At 41.4% G+C, this 17,192-nt stretch overlaps 1 protein-coding gene across 3 annotated transcripts in view; it reads right to left on the bottom strand.

Moving 5' to 3' along the window:
* LOC144313986 (protocadherin alpha-C2) overlaps positions 1-17,192 on the bottom strand; it is a 187,483-nt gene that overhangs the window by 164,572 nt on the left and 5,719 nt on the right. The window contains exon 1 of one of the 3 annotated variants that reach the window (XM_077897555.1): positions 13,095-15,663. The exons of 1 other annotated variant lie outside the window; for it this stretch is intronic. In XM_077897555.1, coding sequence (XP_077753681.1) covers positions 13,095-15,623 — 2,529 coding nt within the window. In that variant the 5' untranslated portion in view covers positions 15,624-15,663. Of the gene's footprint in view, positions 1-13,094; positions 15,664-17,192 lie in introns of those variants that run through there. One more of the 3 variants, XM_077897546.1, reaches the window with a different exon arrangement.

Here is a 17,192-nt window from a genome sequence, read left to right as displayed (position 1 = left end):
ACATTCTAATATACACCAGTTTAAAAATGATAATAAATGTGTTGAAAATATCACCAGTTAAGGTTGATTTACCTTCTATTAGAGAACCACGACTGATGGGAAACTCCAAAACCACAGTATAAATAAATTTACTTTTGGAAAAAGTATTTAACAGCCAAACTGACAGTGTATATTAACTATGTATGCATGGTGACTTATAGGATATTTTCAGTATGTAATTCAACGTTTTGAAAATATGCACAATGGAAAAAATGGCACCAACAGTATGACATGCTTCTTTTGGTTTGTAATTTTTTCTAATAAATATATAGATATTTCAAAAGAAAACAAGGATCTTGACATTTGACCCATCCTCGCATCTGTTAGATAACATTAAGTTTTTGAATTATCACTTGCATTTGTCTTTCAATGTTCAACTATTTGGGGGGAGGTTAAGTCTCAACAACTATAAATTCTCTGGTCTTGATTCCATAGACAACTCCATAGGTAGAGAATATTCCTTAAATCTTTTTCCAAACTATTCTTTCAATCAATTATTATATATTACCTTAACTGATCTTTTCACTTGCTTGTTTCTTTAAAAATTTTAGTTATATTTAAGCCTTGTTACAGAAATTAAACTCCCTCACTGACAATGAATTTAGGTTGAAAAAACCAGATAGAGTTTTGAGGCATCTCTACTTAATAAGAAGCATTCCAAAATGTTACACTAGAAAATTTAATTTTGCATTGGAGTCTAGATGTCCTTCATTACCTACAAAACTCCAGAATAGGGGCACCTGGGTGCCTCAGCCAGTTGATTGTCTACCTTCAGCTCAGGTCATGATCTTGGGTCCTGGGATGGGCCAAAGGCCCAGGTCCACAGCCCAGGTCAGACTCCCTGCTCAGTGGGATATCTGCTTGTTCCTTTCCTTCTGCCTCTCCCCCAAATCTCCTACTCATGCTTTCTCCGTCTCTCTCTTAAATAAATAAAATATTTTTAAAAACTGCCAGAATTAATTTTTAAGAAGTTATATTTCCCTTCTTTCTGTAAAAATTTACATAGGTCTACCACACTGCCCAGAAATAACAGGTGAAGTTGAAGCATTCTTTTATAAATCTTTTAAAGATTTATAAATAATTTAGGTAGCTGTATCAAATTTGACTAAAAAGTTAATTATGAAAAATTATGAGAACATATTAGTGCATATAATATACATCTTTACATTACTTTTTTAATGGTTCATATTCTGTATAAAATACTGTACTAAAATATTTATTATTTATATCCATTCTGGGGAGAAAAATCTGAGAGTAATTTCAAAATACTTCTAAGTGAAAAAGTAAAGTACATTATATATAGTTTTTACTCACAATCCTATTGCCTTTATTACCATCAAATAGGCTCATTTAAAAGTAGAAAGTGACAATAAAGCTAAAATTTAATACTTTTGGTTCTATTATCTATTATCAAATTAATATCCATGTGGCCTCAAGCAAGTTGTTTTATGTCTCTCGGCCACAGTTTATTCATCATCTAATTGTGGGAAATTATGATCTTTTAGGTCATATTCAATTTTAAAATCCTAGGTCAAGTGAGTAGAAACTTGCTGAGGTGCAAGATTCTTATAGCATTAGCCAGTGTCCAGGGTAAAAAGAAAAAAAAGAAAGAAAGGTAACTAAACAGTAATAAACTTCAATAAGCTTTGTTCTCATGAGTTAGTGGTGAGGAGAAAGAAACAAAATTTCAGATAAAGTACAAAATTTTTATTCTACTAACTGTATTTCATATACTACAAAATAGAACCAGAGAGTGAGTGGTAAAAAATTTATGTTATCCATCTTTTAAGGACTATAATGACATCTACAGCAACTATACCTTCTCAAGCACAATATCCAGAAATCACTACAAAATGATCTGGCTTACCAACAAGAACATAATGAGAAAAAAAATCACAAGAAAAGAGGCACACATATTATCTAATTATTATGGTTAGATAGAGCACAAATAAACTGTGATTACATATTATTACATATTGAAATAAATACATTAAAGAATTTCACCAGAAAACTGAAATCTATTTTCAAAAGGAAAACTACAATTCTAAAGCTAAAAATTTTCACAATTGAAGTTTTGATTCCATTAATGATATTAATAGTAGATTGTAAGAAGAGAAAAATGGTAAATTAGAAGATTGGTCAGAATAAATATCCAGCATGTAATAAATAGATCAAAAATACCTTCGAAAAACAGAAAGGAACATAGAAGATATGAGAGCTAGGGTGAAAATATTTCACACACATAGCCCTTGAGTTACAGAAAAGGAGGGTAAAAAAACATGATACAGAAGTGATATTTGAAGGCGAACTGCTGAAATTTTTTCTGTACTGATGAAAGATACCAAGCCGCATATCCAAGAAGCTTTCAATACTGCAAAGAAGATAAATCAAAGAAAACTAAAAGTGAGCATATAATAAAGAAACTGAAAATCAAAAACAAAGATAATTATAAAAAACAGCTGGAAGAAAAAAAAAAGGCACACTACCTGGAAAATAATCTTAACAGCCATTTATTTCAAGAATGGCATTCATTCCAGGGATGTCATCTTAAAAGTGCTTGGGAAAAAATATTTCAAACCCAGAATTTGATAACTCTGCAAAACTACTTTTCAAAAGTGATGATGAAATAAGCATATTTCTGATATGCAAAAAAGTTGGAGAATTCTTTCAACCACTAAAGGAAATATTAAAGAATTTCTTCAGGATAAAAATAATTACAGAAAGAAACAAAAACAAAAGTAACTGTACAAAACATAATAATAATGTAATCTGTACCTAAAATAAATGTAAAACTGAAAAACATAACACCAAACAAAACTGGGAAATAGAGTTATTATTCAAGGTCCTAGCATTGTCTGAAAGCAGTAAAAGCACTAATTTAAGTTCTAAAAACTCAGTGATGCTTGCTTTTAAAATCCAGGAAATCAATAAAGAAATTAGCAAAAGAATGTACTATATAACTGCAAAGATAATAGAGAAAATGAGTAATTAAAATATACTAACCCAGATAGAAACAAAAAAGGAAGAGAAATAAGAATTTTTAAGATTTTAAAAAAACTATACAAAACATAATTAGTGATAAATTATTTTTTTACAAGATTTTATCTATTTATTTGGGAGAGTGTTGGGGAGAGAGAGAGAAAGAAGGAGCAAGGGGAGGGCCAGAGGGAAAAGCAGGAGCAGAGCTGGTCTTGGGACTTGATCCCTGGACTCTGGGGTCATGACTTGAGCAGAAGGCAAACACTTAATGGACTGAGCCACTCAGGCATGCCAATGATAAATTATTTAAAATTTTCCTTTGACTTCATAAATAGACAAGGTTGCTTAATATTGCCATTTCTATTTACCATAATACTAGTGGTCCAATTCAATGCCATTAAAGCACATAAAAGGTATAATGGGAATAAGAATTGGGAAGGAAAAAGCTACAGCTATCATTATTTATTGTCAGCATGATTATCTATATTGAAAAATACAAAGCACCTAGAGATAAATTATTAGAATCAAAAGCGATTTTAACAAGTTAGCTGAATAATATTTCAATACAAAAACACACACTATATTCATATGTACCATTTTTTTTTATTTTGAGAGAGAGAGAGCAGGAGTGAGTAGGGGAGGGGCACAGGGAGAGGGAGACAGAAACTTAAGCAGGCTCCACACTCAGCATAGAGCCTGATGTGGGACCGGATCTCGGGACCCCAGGATTCTGACTTGGGCTGAAATCAAGAGTCAGATGCTGGGATCCCTGGGTGGCACAGCGGTTTAGCGCCTGCCTTTGGCCCGGGGTGCGATCCTGGAGACCCAGGATCGAATCCCACACCAGGGCTCCTGGTGCATGGAGCCTGCTTCTCCCTCTGCCTATGTCTCTGCCTCTCTCTCTCTCTCTCTCTCTGTGACTATCATAAATAAATAAAAATTTAAAAAATTAAAAAAAAAAGTCAGATGCTTAACCGACTGAGGCTCTCAGGCACCCCCTGCTTCACATTTCTAAATAGATTCAATGCAATCCAAATAAAAATCTCACCAAATTGTTCTTATGGAATTTATATACAAATTTAGGTGGAAGTGAAAGAGGCAACATGGCACTGATATAAAAAGTTTTTTAAAAAGTCTAGTAGATTAGAACAGCAAAAAAGATCAAACTTATAGAATGGATAATTATTTTGTAAAAACATACGAAATGCATTTTTAAGAAATAGTGTTGCTTCAGTTGAAAGTCACTTGGGAGGAATGAATCTTGACCCCTATGTCATAAAAGACAAAAAAAATTGGAAAAGGATTGTATATGTAACAAGAATATGAACAAAAAATACCAAAGAAATTACCTTCATTAAACAAAATAAAGATGAAAAGATTGATAAATTGAACTTAACTAGAATTAAAAATTTTTATTCACCAAAAAAAAAAAAAAAAAAAAAACTAATGAAGACAAGCAGAGTATATAAGCAAGAAAGGTGTTATATCCATAATAAAGGAAAATTTGAAAAACAATAGAAAATGCACCACAATAGAAAAATAGGCATAGGGCAGCCCTGGTGGCTCAGCAATTTAGCACCGTCTTCAGCCCAGGGTGTGATCATAGAGACTCCAGATCTGATCAAGTCCCATGTCAGGCTCCCTGCATGGAGCCTGCTTCTCCCTCTGCCTGTGTCTCTGTCTCTCTCTCTCTCTGCCTCTCATGAATAAGTAAATAAAATCTTTCTTTAAAAAAATAGGCATAGACTTGAACAGCTGTTATACAAAATAAGATGTAAAAAATGGCTGATAATAAAGAAAGGGGCTCAACTTCATTCATAAATCAGGAAACATAAAATGGAAACACTAAACATACCCAGCAAAATGGCAACTATGTAAACAATCTGATAATGGCATATTTTGGAGATGATATAAAGCAATACACTGCCAAGACAAGTGTAAATGGGTAAAAACACTTGAGAAGGCTGATATAGTCAAGATGAATGTGTGTACATATTTTATGTTCTACTAATTTCAATCCTATTAAATAGTAGAGAAAACTGCATACATAGGCACTGAACATTTTAAAAATATATTTATGGCACATTATTTGGAAAAGATGTAAGGACAAACAATGCAAAATCCTCAACAGTGAGATAATGAACTCATACTATGGTCATAAAATAAACTACTGGGGAGAAAACAAATTAAATGAACTCCAACTACACAAGGCGATATGGATGATTCCATAGAATGATGGACGATAAATATAAAGAACACATAAACACTGTCACACACTAACACATGTAGTGCACTTCCATTTAGATAGTTTAGAAAACAAGTAAAAATTAATAACAGCTATAAAATTAAGACTGGGTACGTTTAAGAACAAAAAAGGGAGAGTGATTTGGAGGTGCATTTAAGTACCTTCTTAAAGAAATCGAAGTAACATAAGCTTTCACTTTCAAATAATTGACTGAGTTATATTACATTTGAGCAATTTTCGATGTATATAGGCAATAAGACGAAAATGTTCTCTTAAAAGTTGATTATAACTGAAAATAAATAGATAAAGATGATATGCACATAATTTATAATACTAGTTAAATAAATATGCAATGAATAATGAAGATTTTTAAAACAACATATATTGCCTTGGGGCCCTATAATACTAAAAGATATTAGCTAAAATGAATATATAAGACATAAAGAAACACATCAGAAATTTCATTCTGAACTTTCTTTTAATTAGGAAGAAACTGATAGAAAAAATGGAAAATAAAATTTTAGATTAAATAATTCAGATTAAATAAAAGATATTTAAAACTAACCTTTGAAAGGGAATCTCCTGTTGCTGACTGCAGATCCTCTATGTCTCTAGAGTCAGGAACACTGGGGCTGAAGGCCATGAGGTCGGCCTTGGGCGGGCCCTCCCCAGAGCACACCCTCTGCCGCCTCTGCTGCGAGTACGACCAGCTCCCCACCGCGCTGGAGCACACCAGCGTGGGCTTCCCCGGCCCGCACGCGCCCTCGCTGGGCGGCGCCGAGCACCGCAGCGCCGTGGACAGCAGCAGCGTGAGCACCAACAGGCTGGACACCGCGCAGATGGCGACGATCAGGTACACGTTGACGTCCACCAGCGCCGCGCCCGCGCCCGCGCCCGCGCCCGCGCCGCCCGCCAACACCCGCGACGACGGCCTGGGCGCCTGGCCGCTCTCCACCAGCGACAGCAGCACAGTGGCCGTGGCCGTCAGCGCCGGCTCGCCGTGGTCCTTCACCAGCACCAGCAGGCGCTGGCGCGGCGCGTCCGCCTCGTCCAGGGCGCGCGTCGTGCTGATCTCGCCCGTGTACAGCGCCACGCGGAACGGGCTGCGCGCGCCCCCCGCCGCCGGCTGCAGCTCGTACGACAGCCACGCGTTGTAGCCCGAGTCCGCGTCCACCGCGCGCACCTTGGCCACCACGTGGCCCGCGCCCACCGCCCGCGACACCGGCTCGCTCAGCGCGCCGCCCCCGCCGCGCGCCCCGGGCAGGGGCAGGGGCAGGGGCAGCGGCAGCAGCGCGGGCGCGTTGTCGTTCTCGTCCAGCACGAACACCTGCAGCGTCACGTTGCTGCCCAGGGGAGGCACGCCCGCGTCGCGCGCGCTCACTTGGAACTGCAGCAGCTCCAGCTCCTCGTGGTCCAGCGGCTGCAGCGCGTACACCTTGCCGCTCTCCGCGTGCACCGACACGTAGCTCGACAGCGCGCGCTCGCCCACGCGCCGCTCCACCAGCGAGTAGGACACCAGCGCGTTCTCCTGCGCGTCCGCGTCCCGCGCCGACACCGTGAAGATGTGGCAGCCGGGCGGGTTGTTCTCCTTCACGAACACCGTGTACTCGGGCTGCGCGAATGCCGGCGCGTTGTCGTTCACGTCGGCCACCTCCACGGACACGCTGGCCGTGGCCGACAGCGAAGGCGAGCCTCCGTCGCGTGCGGTCACTACCAGAGCGTAGTTCGCCACGCTCTCTCTGTCCAGGGCGCTGTCCAGCACCAGCGAATAGTAATTCTTGAAGGTGGACACCAGCTTGAAGGGGACTTGGGGTGTGAGTGAGCAGGTCACCTGCCCGTTGGCGCCAGAGTCACGGTCGGATACGCTGATTAGCGCGATTACTGTGCCTAATGGAGCGTCTTCTCTGACTGGAAGCGACAGAGACTTGAATTCCATTACTGGGACATTATCGTTGGTGTCCTCAACTTCCACCATAACTGTACAATGGCCAGAGAGTGGGGGTTGTCCTTTATCAATACCCTCTACAAGAATTTCATAGGATTTGCTTTCTTCAAAATCGATATATCCCTTTACCATAATTTCTCCGGTTATTGGATCTAGGTAAAACTTGGATTCCACATTTGGTAAAATATCAGTTGAGAATGAATAAATAATGTCCGCATTCGAGCCTTCATCTAAATCTGAGGCGTTAAGTTTCATTACCAGCGTTCCATGAGGAACATTTTCTGGTAATTTCACGGCATAGAGTGTTTTGTCGAAAGCTGGGGCGTTGTCATTGGCGTCCAGCACTTTGATGAGTAACTGAACGGTGCCAGTCAGCTCAGGTTTGCCTCTATCAGTGGCCGTGAGCAATAAATGAAGTTCCGGAGATTGCTCCCTGTCTAAAGGCTTCCTTAACATTAGCCCAAGATGTTTCACCCGCTCGTCTTCGGACGGTTTATCAAGCGAGAAATACTCATTGGGGCTCAACGTGTAGGTCAGCATAGCGTTGGCCCGGATATCTGCATCAGATGCGCCCTCTAGTGGAATCCGGGAGTTAATAGGCCTGGATTCCGCCATAAATAGATTCTTTTGTGTTCCAGGGAACAGAGGCGGGTTGTCATTAATGTCCTTCACCTCCACCTCCACATGGAAAACCTGCAGCGGCCTGTCCACGATCACCTCCAGGTGGATGCTGCACTCCGCGCTCCGCCCGCACAGCTCCTCCCGGTCGATCCGAGAATTCACAAACAAAATGCCATCCTGCAGATTTACCTCCAGAAGGTCCCCGTGGCCTTTGGATGCCAGTCGGAACAAGCGCGGCACCAGCTCCGCCAGCTCCAGCCCCAGGTCCTGGGCGATGCGACCCACGAAGGTGCCGCGCTTGGCCTCCTCCGGGACCGAGTAGTGGACCTGGCCGCTCCCTGCTTTCCAGGCTGCGAGGAACAGAAGAGAGAGCAACAGACGCCGGGATTCCTGGCCGCTTCCCCAGGAAAACTCCATCTCCAGCCCGCAGTGGTTTGTTTTCATCAAAGGATCTTGTTTCAAAATCAAGAAAAATCTAACTGTTCAGTCCAGTGCCACTGTATCCTCCATTTCTCAGTGTCTGGATGCTGGATGCAGCTTCTTTATCAGAACCGAAGAGATTTTTTCTTTCTCTGTAAGATCAATTTTATGGTACAGAGCGACATCATGTGGCTCCAAACCTTAAGTAATGGATTCTGCTACCGGTAAGTCTTATTCTCAGCCATTCCGCATACTTTAACGCCATTAGAAAAAAGAAACCCATTTTATACTTCTAAGTATAAAACACATTTTATACTGCTAAGGTCCTTGTTTTGTACCGTTGATTGAGTGTGATCCTTAGTTTTACACAGGTGCAGCTTTTAGTTCAGTGGAAATCCTTTTTTCATACAGATTTTAAGTATTTATAGAGACCCAGCTGTAGTTAACATAAACTTTGTAAACATAGAATTGTTAAGTGTTGATTAGGAAAATTCATTACAGATTTTATGTGTTCTTGAGAATCAAGGAAAGTAGTTATTAATGGTCATACAGTCTTCATCTTTGGATTTCATACTCCTGGTGTGGAAGACTTGAGAGAAGTCTCCCATCTAGGAAACCTCCAATACCAAGAATAAGTCATTGAAAGGGAATTTTTAAAAGTGTTCGAAAGGGACACCGGGGTGGCTCAGCGGTTGAGCGTTTGATTTTGGCTTAGGGCATGATCCAGGAGTCCCAGGATCTAGTCCCACATTGGGCTCCCTGCAGGGAGCCTGCTTCTCCCTCTGCCTGTGTCTCTGCCTCTGTCTCTCTCATGAATAAATTTTTTAAATCTTTAAAACAATGTTCGAGAAAGGAAGCAAAAATCACCAGCATTTAACTGAAAGTCTTCATTAATTCATCTAAGGGCTGAAGGTTCAAGGAGTTTTATCAAGGAAGTAGCATGTTGTGGTATATAATTGGTGTGGGAAAGTATTGCACATAATTTTATTAACAAATACACTCACATCCCACAAGCAAGATTGGTATTCTTAATTTGTCTCTTAAATTTATAAATACTTGCCTGTTCTCCAATGTCTAACATGTATAAACTTCTATTTTATTCTACAGTGCTCATGTATTTTAGTGAAAGTGGACAATTTCCTGCTTTCAATAATATTTTCACTCAGCAAGACATACTCATTTCATCCCCTAAGTACTGTTCACCATTTCCAAATACTTCATAAAGCAATTTCCCCCATTTTATACCTATTTAAAAATTTCTTGACCTTTTCATAAAATGAAGACTTTCATGGTTAAACCAATTGAGCAGGTACCTTTACCTTCCTTTATATACTATAGCATACAGATGGAATCACTTGGGTCATTTTTACATTAATTATCTCTGTTGTAGTCATTTGGGCATGTGTCTAATGACATAGGTGTCATGTAATAAGCACAAAGATCCAAATAATTGGAACCTTCTTTTATGAAATATAAACTTTTAAAGAGAATAGTTGTGTCTTATATTTTTTTTAATTTTTAAAAGATTTTATTTATTTATTCATGAGAGACAGAGACAGAGAGAGAGGCAGAGACACGGGCAGAAGGAGAAGCAGGCTCCATGCAGGGAGCCCGATGTGCGACTCAATCCCGGGTCTCCAGGATCACACCCTGGGCTGAAGGCGGCACTAAATCACTGAGCCACCAGGACTTCCCTGTGTCTTATAAGTTTAAGAGCTCAGAATACATACCTAGTATTTCCTGAATATTTACATATTAGAATGGTTTGGTTCTCTTCAATTGCCTAATAAAATGTATTCAATTAAGGTGGTCACAAATCTAATTAGGAAAATAATTATGTCTCAGCAGTAGCCTCTATAATTTTCCAGAGATGCAAAAATATTTTTCTTGGACATTACCCTAATTAAGATATATTTCAATTTCCATATTGAAAACCTAGACTTGAGCTTAGTTTTCCTTCTAGTTCTTGGTATTCATGACCTTAGAGACATCCTGAGTTTTAAAAGTCAATGAAGAGGGCAACCCTGGTGGCTCAGAGGTTTAGCGCCACCTTCAGCCTAGGGCCTGATCCTGGAGACCTGGGATCGAGTCCCACTTCAGGCTCCCTGCATGGAGCCTGCTTCTGTCTCTCCTCTCTGTGTATTCTCGTGAATAAGTAAATAAAATGTTTATATATAAAAAAATCAATGAAAAATTCTCGATAAATATAGCACAATATATTTTCCTGACATAAGGAGACTTAACATAAAAGGACACGATGGTAATTATTTTCACACTTTCTTTGCCTCTTATATTCATAAATCTCTTTCCCCCATGCTTGTTTAGAACAAAAAAGATCAAGCTACTGAAAATAGCTTTAGGCTTCCATTCTATGAAGACCCACATTCACATACACACAAATATATTTTCTGAATTAAAACATCAATCAGAGGAGATTCTCTGATTGAGGACCCAAACTGTAGATTTGCACAAAATGATTATACATGTCAAACATGCTGGAAGAAACTGAAAAAAGAGTCCCTTTCCATTTACTTTACTTTGAAAATAACTAAATGTATAGATGAGGAATTCAGTAGAATATAAAGGATATTTATGTGAGAACTATTAGTATTCATCTAGTATGGTAGCAATATGTCTCTAAGGAGAAAACTCAAAAGTCTTTAAAATGTCTTATTAGCGTGAGATCTTGTTAGTCAAGAATTTGAGGGATCCCTGGGTGGTGCAGCAGTTTGGCGCCTGCCTTTGGCCCAGGGCCTGATCCTGGAGACCCAGGATCGAATCCCACATCGGGCTCCCGGTGCATGGAGCCTGCTTCTCCCTCTGCCTGTGTCTCTGCGCCTCTCTCTCTGTGTGTGACTATCATAAATAAATAAAAATTAAAAAAAGAATTTGAAAAAGAGCTCAATTTAAAGACTGAAGTCCCACATCCTGGGAAACAAGAACTTTGGATGACCCTATCAATTACAACACGATGAAAATGAGGCCTAATGAAATAACGTGTGAACTCAGGTTGGACATTCTGTGGCTAACACTTGATGGGCAGGGGCCAAAAAAGGATAGTGAGAGAGAAGGAAATGAAAATGGGAAAAAAGAGGATGATTTCTCTATTGTATATGTTAGCCTCAACCACAATATTACTGAGCATTAACCAGGTTTCAGAAAGTAAGCCTGTACAGGAAGTAGGAAGTCCTAGTTATAATCTGTGTAGAGGGATCCCTGGGTGGCGCAGCGGTTTGGCGCCTGCCTTTGGCCCAGGCGCGATCCTGGAGACCTGGGATCGAATCCCACGTCGGGCTCCCGGTGCATGGAGCCTGCTTCTCCCTCTGCCTGTGTCTCTGCGCCTCTCTCTCTCTCTCTCTCTCTCTATGACTATCATAAATAAATAAAAATTTAAAAAAATCTGTGTAGAAAAATATTCCATATAATTATATACACTGGAACCCAATGACCTCCCACAAGGTTAGTATTCTCTTTTTGTCTTTCGTGGTTTAGAAATAATCGCTTGTTTTCTAGTCTCTAATATGGCTAAGTTTCAGTTTCTAGTGGCAAGGAAACTTGAATGGAAGTACATCTATTTGGAGAAATTATCAAATGCCAAATACAGAAATGACTACAAAATAATCTCATTTTGTTTTATTTGGTTCCAGTTATTTGGAGCTTTTATGTACTATATAACATTAATGGACAGATTGGCATTTAGAGGAAAGTTGCAAATAATACTAACTTATTGGAGTTTGGGGACATTAGCATCCTTAATACTGTTTGTGAAATAGGTTGATTAATAAGTTTGCTTGTAGAACTGTTTTTAAAATATTTATTTATTTATTTTTGAGAGCAAGCATGGGATAGGGGTAGGGGCAGAGGGAGAGAGAATCTTAAGTAGACTCCTGGCAGAGGACCAAGCCCCACTCAGGGCTGGATCTCACCATTCTGAGATCATGGACTAAGTGGAAACCAAGTGTCAGATAGATGCTTAACCAACTGCAATACCCAAAGCCCCTAACAGTGTTTAAATTAGATATAGAGTAATATTCTCAACAAACTGTCCTGATGGAAAATAATCATAATAAAATTAATAACATACTTTCAAAAAGAATATTTTCTAAATGATGATATGCTGAAGGGAATATAAAATTTCAGTTCCTATTGATTTTTTCAGTGCTTACTAATAAAAGTAATGAGCAACTTGAGACAAAGATATGATTCTAAAGCAAAAAATTATTATTATGGTGTGTGTGGTTTTCTTTACCCAACTAGAAAACTAGCAACAATACAATGAATTACCAAATGTGAACACAAAGACTAAAATAAATTATACTCAAGTAGAAAGAAAGAGCTTAGACTTCAGATAAATGAGTGAGTAAAAGAGGCTTCATAGAGACAACAGGCTTAATAAACTAATATTTGAAACTGAGGTTATAAAGTGGTGAGACTTATGGTGAACTCATAAATTGGGCCAGTAACATCTAGACCAACGTCTGATAAGAATCCCAAATGAGAAGTGGCAAAAGGTATTGAAGCTTTGCACAAAGATTAGTACACCACAGTTGGAATCAAATATTCTAAACAGTACAGTTGATCAAGGAAAATATATTTAGTTTCTATCCATACATTAGCAATAAAATAATCCTACTATTGCACCTACTAACAACAAAAAACTACAAGTATGCTTCTTATTACTTATTGCTGATTCAATTAAAAAACGTTAGTCACAAGAAATTCAAACATTCTAACCACAAAAACCTGGAAAACTAATTACCAAAAACCACATGTCTCAAAAGAATAGAAACATTGAAGAATAAAAAAACAAGGACATTTTGAAAGGATTTTTTAAAAAGTACTTACTTTAGGAGAAAGATCAACCTCCACATTCAGCTGTTCTCTGTCTCCGCCAATGGGACCGGGTGGAAGGCTGGGGCTGAAGGCCATGAGGTCGGCCTTGGGCGGGCCCTCCCCAGAGCACACCCTCTGCCGCCTCTGCTGCGAGTACGACCAGCTCCCCACCGCGCTGGAGCACACCAGCGTGGGCTTCCCCGGCCCGCACGCGCCCTCGCTGGGCGGCGCCCAGCACCGCAGCGCCGTGGACAGCAGCAGCGTGAGCACCAACAGGCTGGACACCGCGCAGATGGCGACGATCAGGTACACGTTGACGTCCACCAGCGCCGCGCCCGCGCCCGCGCCCGCGCCCGCGCCCGCGCCGCCCGCCAACACCCGCGACGACGGCCTGGGCGCCTGGCCGCTCTCCACCAGCGACAGCAGCACAGTGGCCGTGGCCGTCAGCGCCGGCTCGCCGTGGTCCTTCACCAGCACCAGCAGGCGCTGGCGCGGCGCGTCCGCCTCGTCCAGGGCGCGCGTCGTGCTGATCTCGCCCGTGTACAGCGCCACGCGGAACGGGCTGCGCGCGCCCCCCGCCGCCGGCTGCAGCTCGTACGACAGCCACGCGTTGTAGCCCGAGTCCGCGTCCACCGCGCGCACCTTGGCCACCACGTGGCCCGCGCCCACCGCCCGCGACACCGGCTCGCTCAGCGCGCCGCCCCCGCCGCGCGCCCCGGGCAGGGGCAGGGGCAGGGGCAGCGGCAGCAGCGCGGGCGCGTTGTCGTTCTCGTCCAGCACGAACACCTGCAGCGTCACGTTGCTGCCCAGGGGAGGCACGCCCGCGTCGCGCGCGCTCACTTGGAACTGCAGCAGCTCCAGCTCCTCGTGGTCCAGCGGCTGCAGCGCGTACACCTTGCCGCTCTCCGCGTGCACCGACACGTAGCTCGACAGCGCGCGCTCGCCCACGCGCCGCTCCACCAGCGAGTAGGACACCAGCGCGTTCTCCTGCGCGTCCGCGTCCCGCGCCGACACCGTGAAGATGTGGCAGCCGGGCGGGTTGTTCTCCTTCACGAACACCGTGTACTCGGGCTGCGCGAATGCCGGCGCGTTGTCGTTCACGTCGGCCACCTCCACGGACACGCTGGCCGTGGCCGACAGCGAAGGCGAGCCTCCGTCGCGTGCGGTCACTACCAGAGCGTAGTTCGCCACGCTCTCTCTGTCCAGGGCGCTGTCCAGCACCAGCGAATAGTAATTCTTGAAGGTGGACACCAGCTTGAAGGGGACTTGGGGTGTGAGTGAGCAGGTCACCTGCCCGTTGGCGCCAGAGTCACGGTCGGACACGCTGATTAGGGCGACGACCGTGCCGAGGGGAGCATCTTCTAATACAGGTAATGATAGTGATTTGATAACCAACTCAGGTACATTATCATTGGTGTCCACAATTTCCACCAGAACCGTGCAGTGACCTGACATTGGGGGGGTTCCTTTATCTGTCGCTTCTACCTGGATTTCATATAACTTAGTTTCCTCAAAATCTATATTACCCTTTACATTGATGTATCCATTCACTGGGTCTAAGTAGAATTTCGAAAGAGTATCTGCTGACGTGTCTGTATTGAAAGAATATACGACGTCCTTATTTACTCCTTCATCCAAATCAGAGGCATTAACAATCACTGCTAAGGTACCGTTTGGTGCATTTTCGAATAAACTGACTTTGTAGACAGTCCTCTCGAATTCTGGGGCGTTGTCGTTAACATCTAGAATGGTGATCTTCACTTGAGTAGTGCCAGTGAGCTCTGGTTTCCCACCGTCAACTGCCGTTATTAGTAAGTGATGTTCAGGAGTGTCCTCACGATTTAAAACTTTTTTCAACACGAGTCCAAGGGATTTAATATTCTCATCATTTCTTTTAATATCCAAGGTAAAATAATCGTTAGAGTTAAGACTGTAGGTCAACAGAGAATTCGCTCCAATATCTGCATCTGATGCGCCCTCTAGTGGAATCCGGGAACCAGGCGGCCGGGATTCAAAAAGAAATAATTTTTTTACTGCCATTGGAAAAACCGGCTGGTTGTCGTTAATGTCCTTCACCTCCACCTCCACATGGAAAACCTGCAGCGGCCTGTCCACGATCACCTCCAGGTGGATGCTGCACTCCAGAGTCCTCCCACACAGCTCCTCGCGGTCGATCCGAGAATTCACAAACAAAATGCCATTCTGCAGATTTACCTCCAGAAGGTCCCCGTGGCCTTTGGACTCCAGTCGGAAAAGGCGAGGCACCAGCTCCGCCAGCTCCAGCCCCAGGTCCTGGGCGATGCGGCCCACGAAGGTGCCGTGTTTGGCCTCCTCCAGCACTGAGTAGTGAACGTGGCCGCTCCCAGTCTTCCAGACTGTGAGGAAAAGAAGTGAAAGCAGTAGTCGCCGGGCGCCTGAACCTTCTTCTCTCCATGAAAATACTATTGCAAGCCTTTTCCAAATATTGTGTCGTTCTTGCCTCCGTCCAAACTTCAAAAAATAATTTGAGTTCCTCATTTTTTTCTTAAATAACCTTACCATGCCCGTATTTCAGAAATGGTAAGGAAAAGCAGCATCTGAGCGCAAAAGGCATCCCGCATTTCTTTTGTGGTGAAACAGCCTGTAGTGGACAGCGACATCATGTGGCTAAAAGTGTAAGTATTAAATAAATGTACTTACCTTCTTAAACAATTAGGTCTCCTCTTTCCTAAAATTTCTATTTTCGTTGTAATTTCCTTCGAGCACTTTTCAAATTCTTTATATTTTATAAAAATCTATCCTTATACCTTTTGTGCTAATTCATCACTTCCAAATATTCCAATCCATACACAGTAAAATATAGTTAATAGTGATTAACGTTATAACAGTAGTGGACATCTACTGGAAATATTCTCCATGTAACAAGCATGGGGTTTTAATGGGGTTATCCCGTTAAGTTCTTTTTTTCCATTAAATGCTCACAACAACTCTCCAAAGTGGGAAATAAAGATTCACTATTTACAAACAAGGAAGTGAAAACATATACTGGTTAAGTAACATAATGATATTAACTGGTGGTATTTGGGTGGGATGTCAATCTAATTCAAGACCCAAAACTTTTATGATTTGGCCTGAAAGTCTTCATTTTATAGAAAAATCAAGCCTTTGATATTCGTGACCACCAAAACATCAAGACATTGAAAGTAGGGGTATATAAAGGTACCTGTTTGGCTCAGTTGGTAGAGCATGTGACTCTTAATCTCAGGGTCTGAGTTCAAGCCCCATGTTGCATGTGGCTCCTACTTAACAAAAACAAAATGTATCTATACGTATATATACATATCCGTATATACATACATATTTACTTCTATATTATAATGGCAAGTGTTAATTTATAAATTTAATTAATTAATTAATTGATGGACTGTCTATGACCCATTCTTGTGTCCTTTATCCAATAATTATACCCTTGTTGTCTATCTTAAACGTTATTTATATAAGGATTCCAGAAGTCAGTTTTTTTACAGTGCAGTTCTTTCGTAAATTTGTTTTTTTACTGTATGACAATAATGTGTGATTTAGATATTTGTTACATTCATATGACACCAAGTCAGAGTTTGTTTCTCAAATTTCCACACCATTTCTACATTTCCACTTACCTGCATATCCTAATATGTTCACAATATGAAATAATTATGTTTTTATTGCTCTCCACTCTAGATGAATTTCTGGATTCTAGTTCCCTAAAAAGTTGTTGCTTGAAAGTATTGGTGACTTAACCAATCAATTAAAAGAAAAGTAACTTCGGTATGCAATTCATTATTCAATATCTGAAAGATGAGGCAATGTAATATTCTAAAGGTCTCTGAATTCAGTGAGAATACAATGAGTTCTCTGCATATTTGAAAGTTGATCAGAGAAAATTCATAGTCAGAGGTTGAATGTAGAGAGGTAAAAGAATGTCCAAAGTTTTGCTTAGTGTTAGAGCCTCTTGATATAAAATCAAATACATGACCTAAGCATTAGGAGAAAAGTTTTCATATCATCTTTTTCTCCCATGTACTCACAGAATGCATGCTAGGATTGCCACTTACTCATATTTTATCATTCACATTTAAAATAGAATAAATT

Source organism: Canis aureus, chromosome 5 (assembly GCF_053574225.1).
Source record: "Canis aureus isolate CA01 chromosome 5, VMU_Caureus_v.1.0, whole genome shotgun sequence".
NCBI lineage: Eukaryota > Metazoa > Chordata > Mammalia > Carnivora > Canidae > Canis > Canis aureus.
The sequence above is the reverse complement of the archived record's forward strand: the minus strand, read 5'-3'. Positions and strand labels throughout refer to the sequence as shown.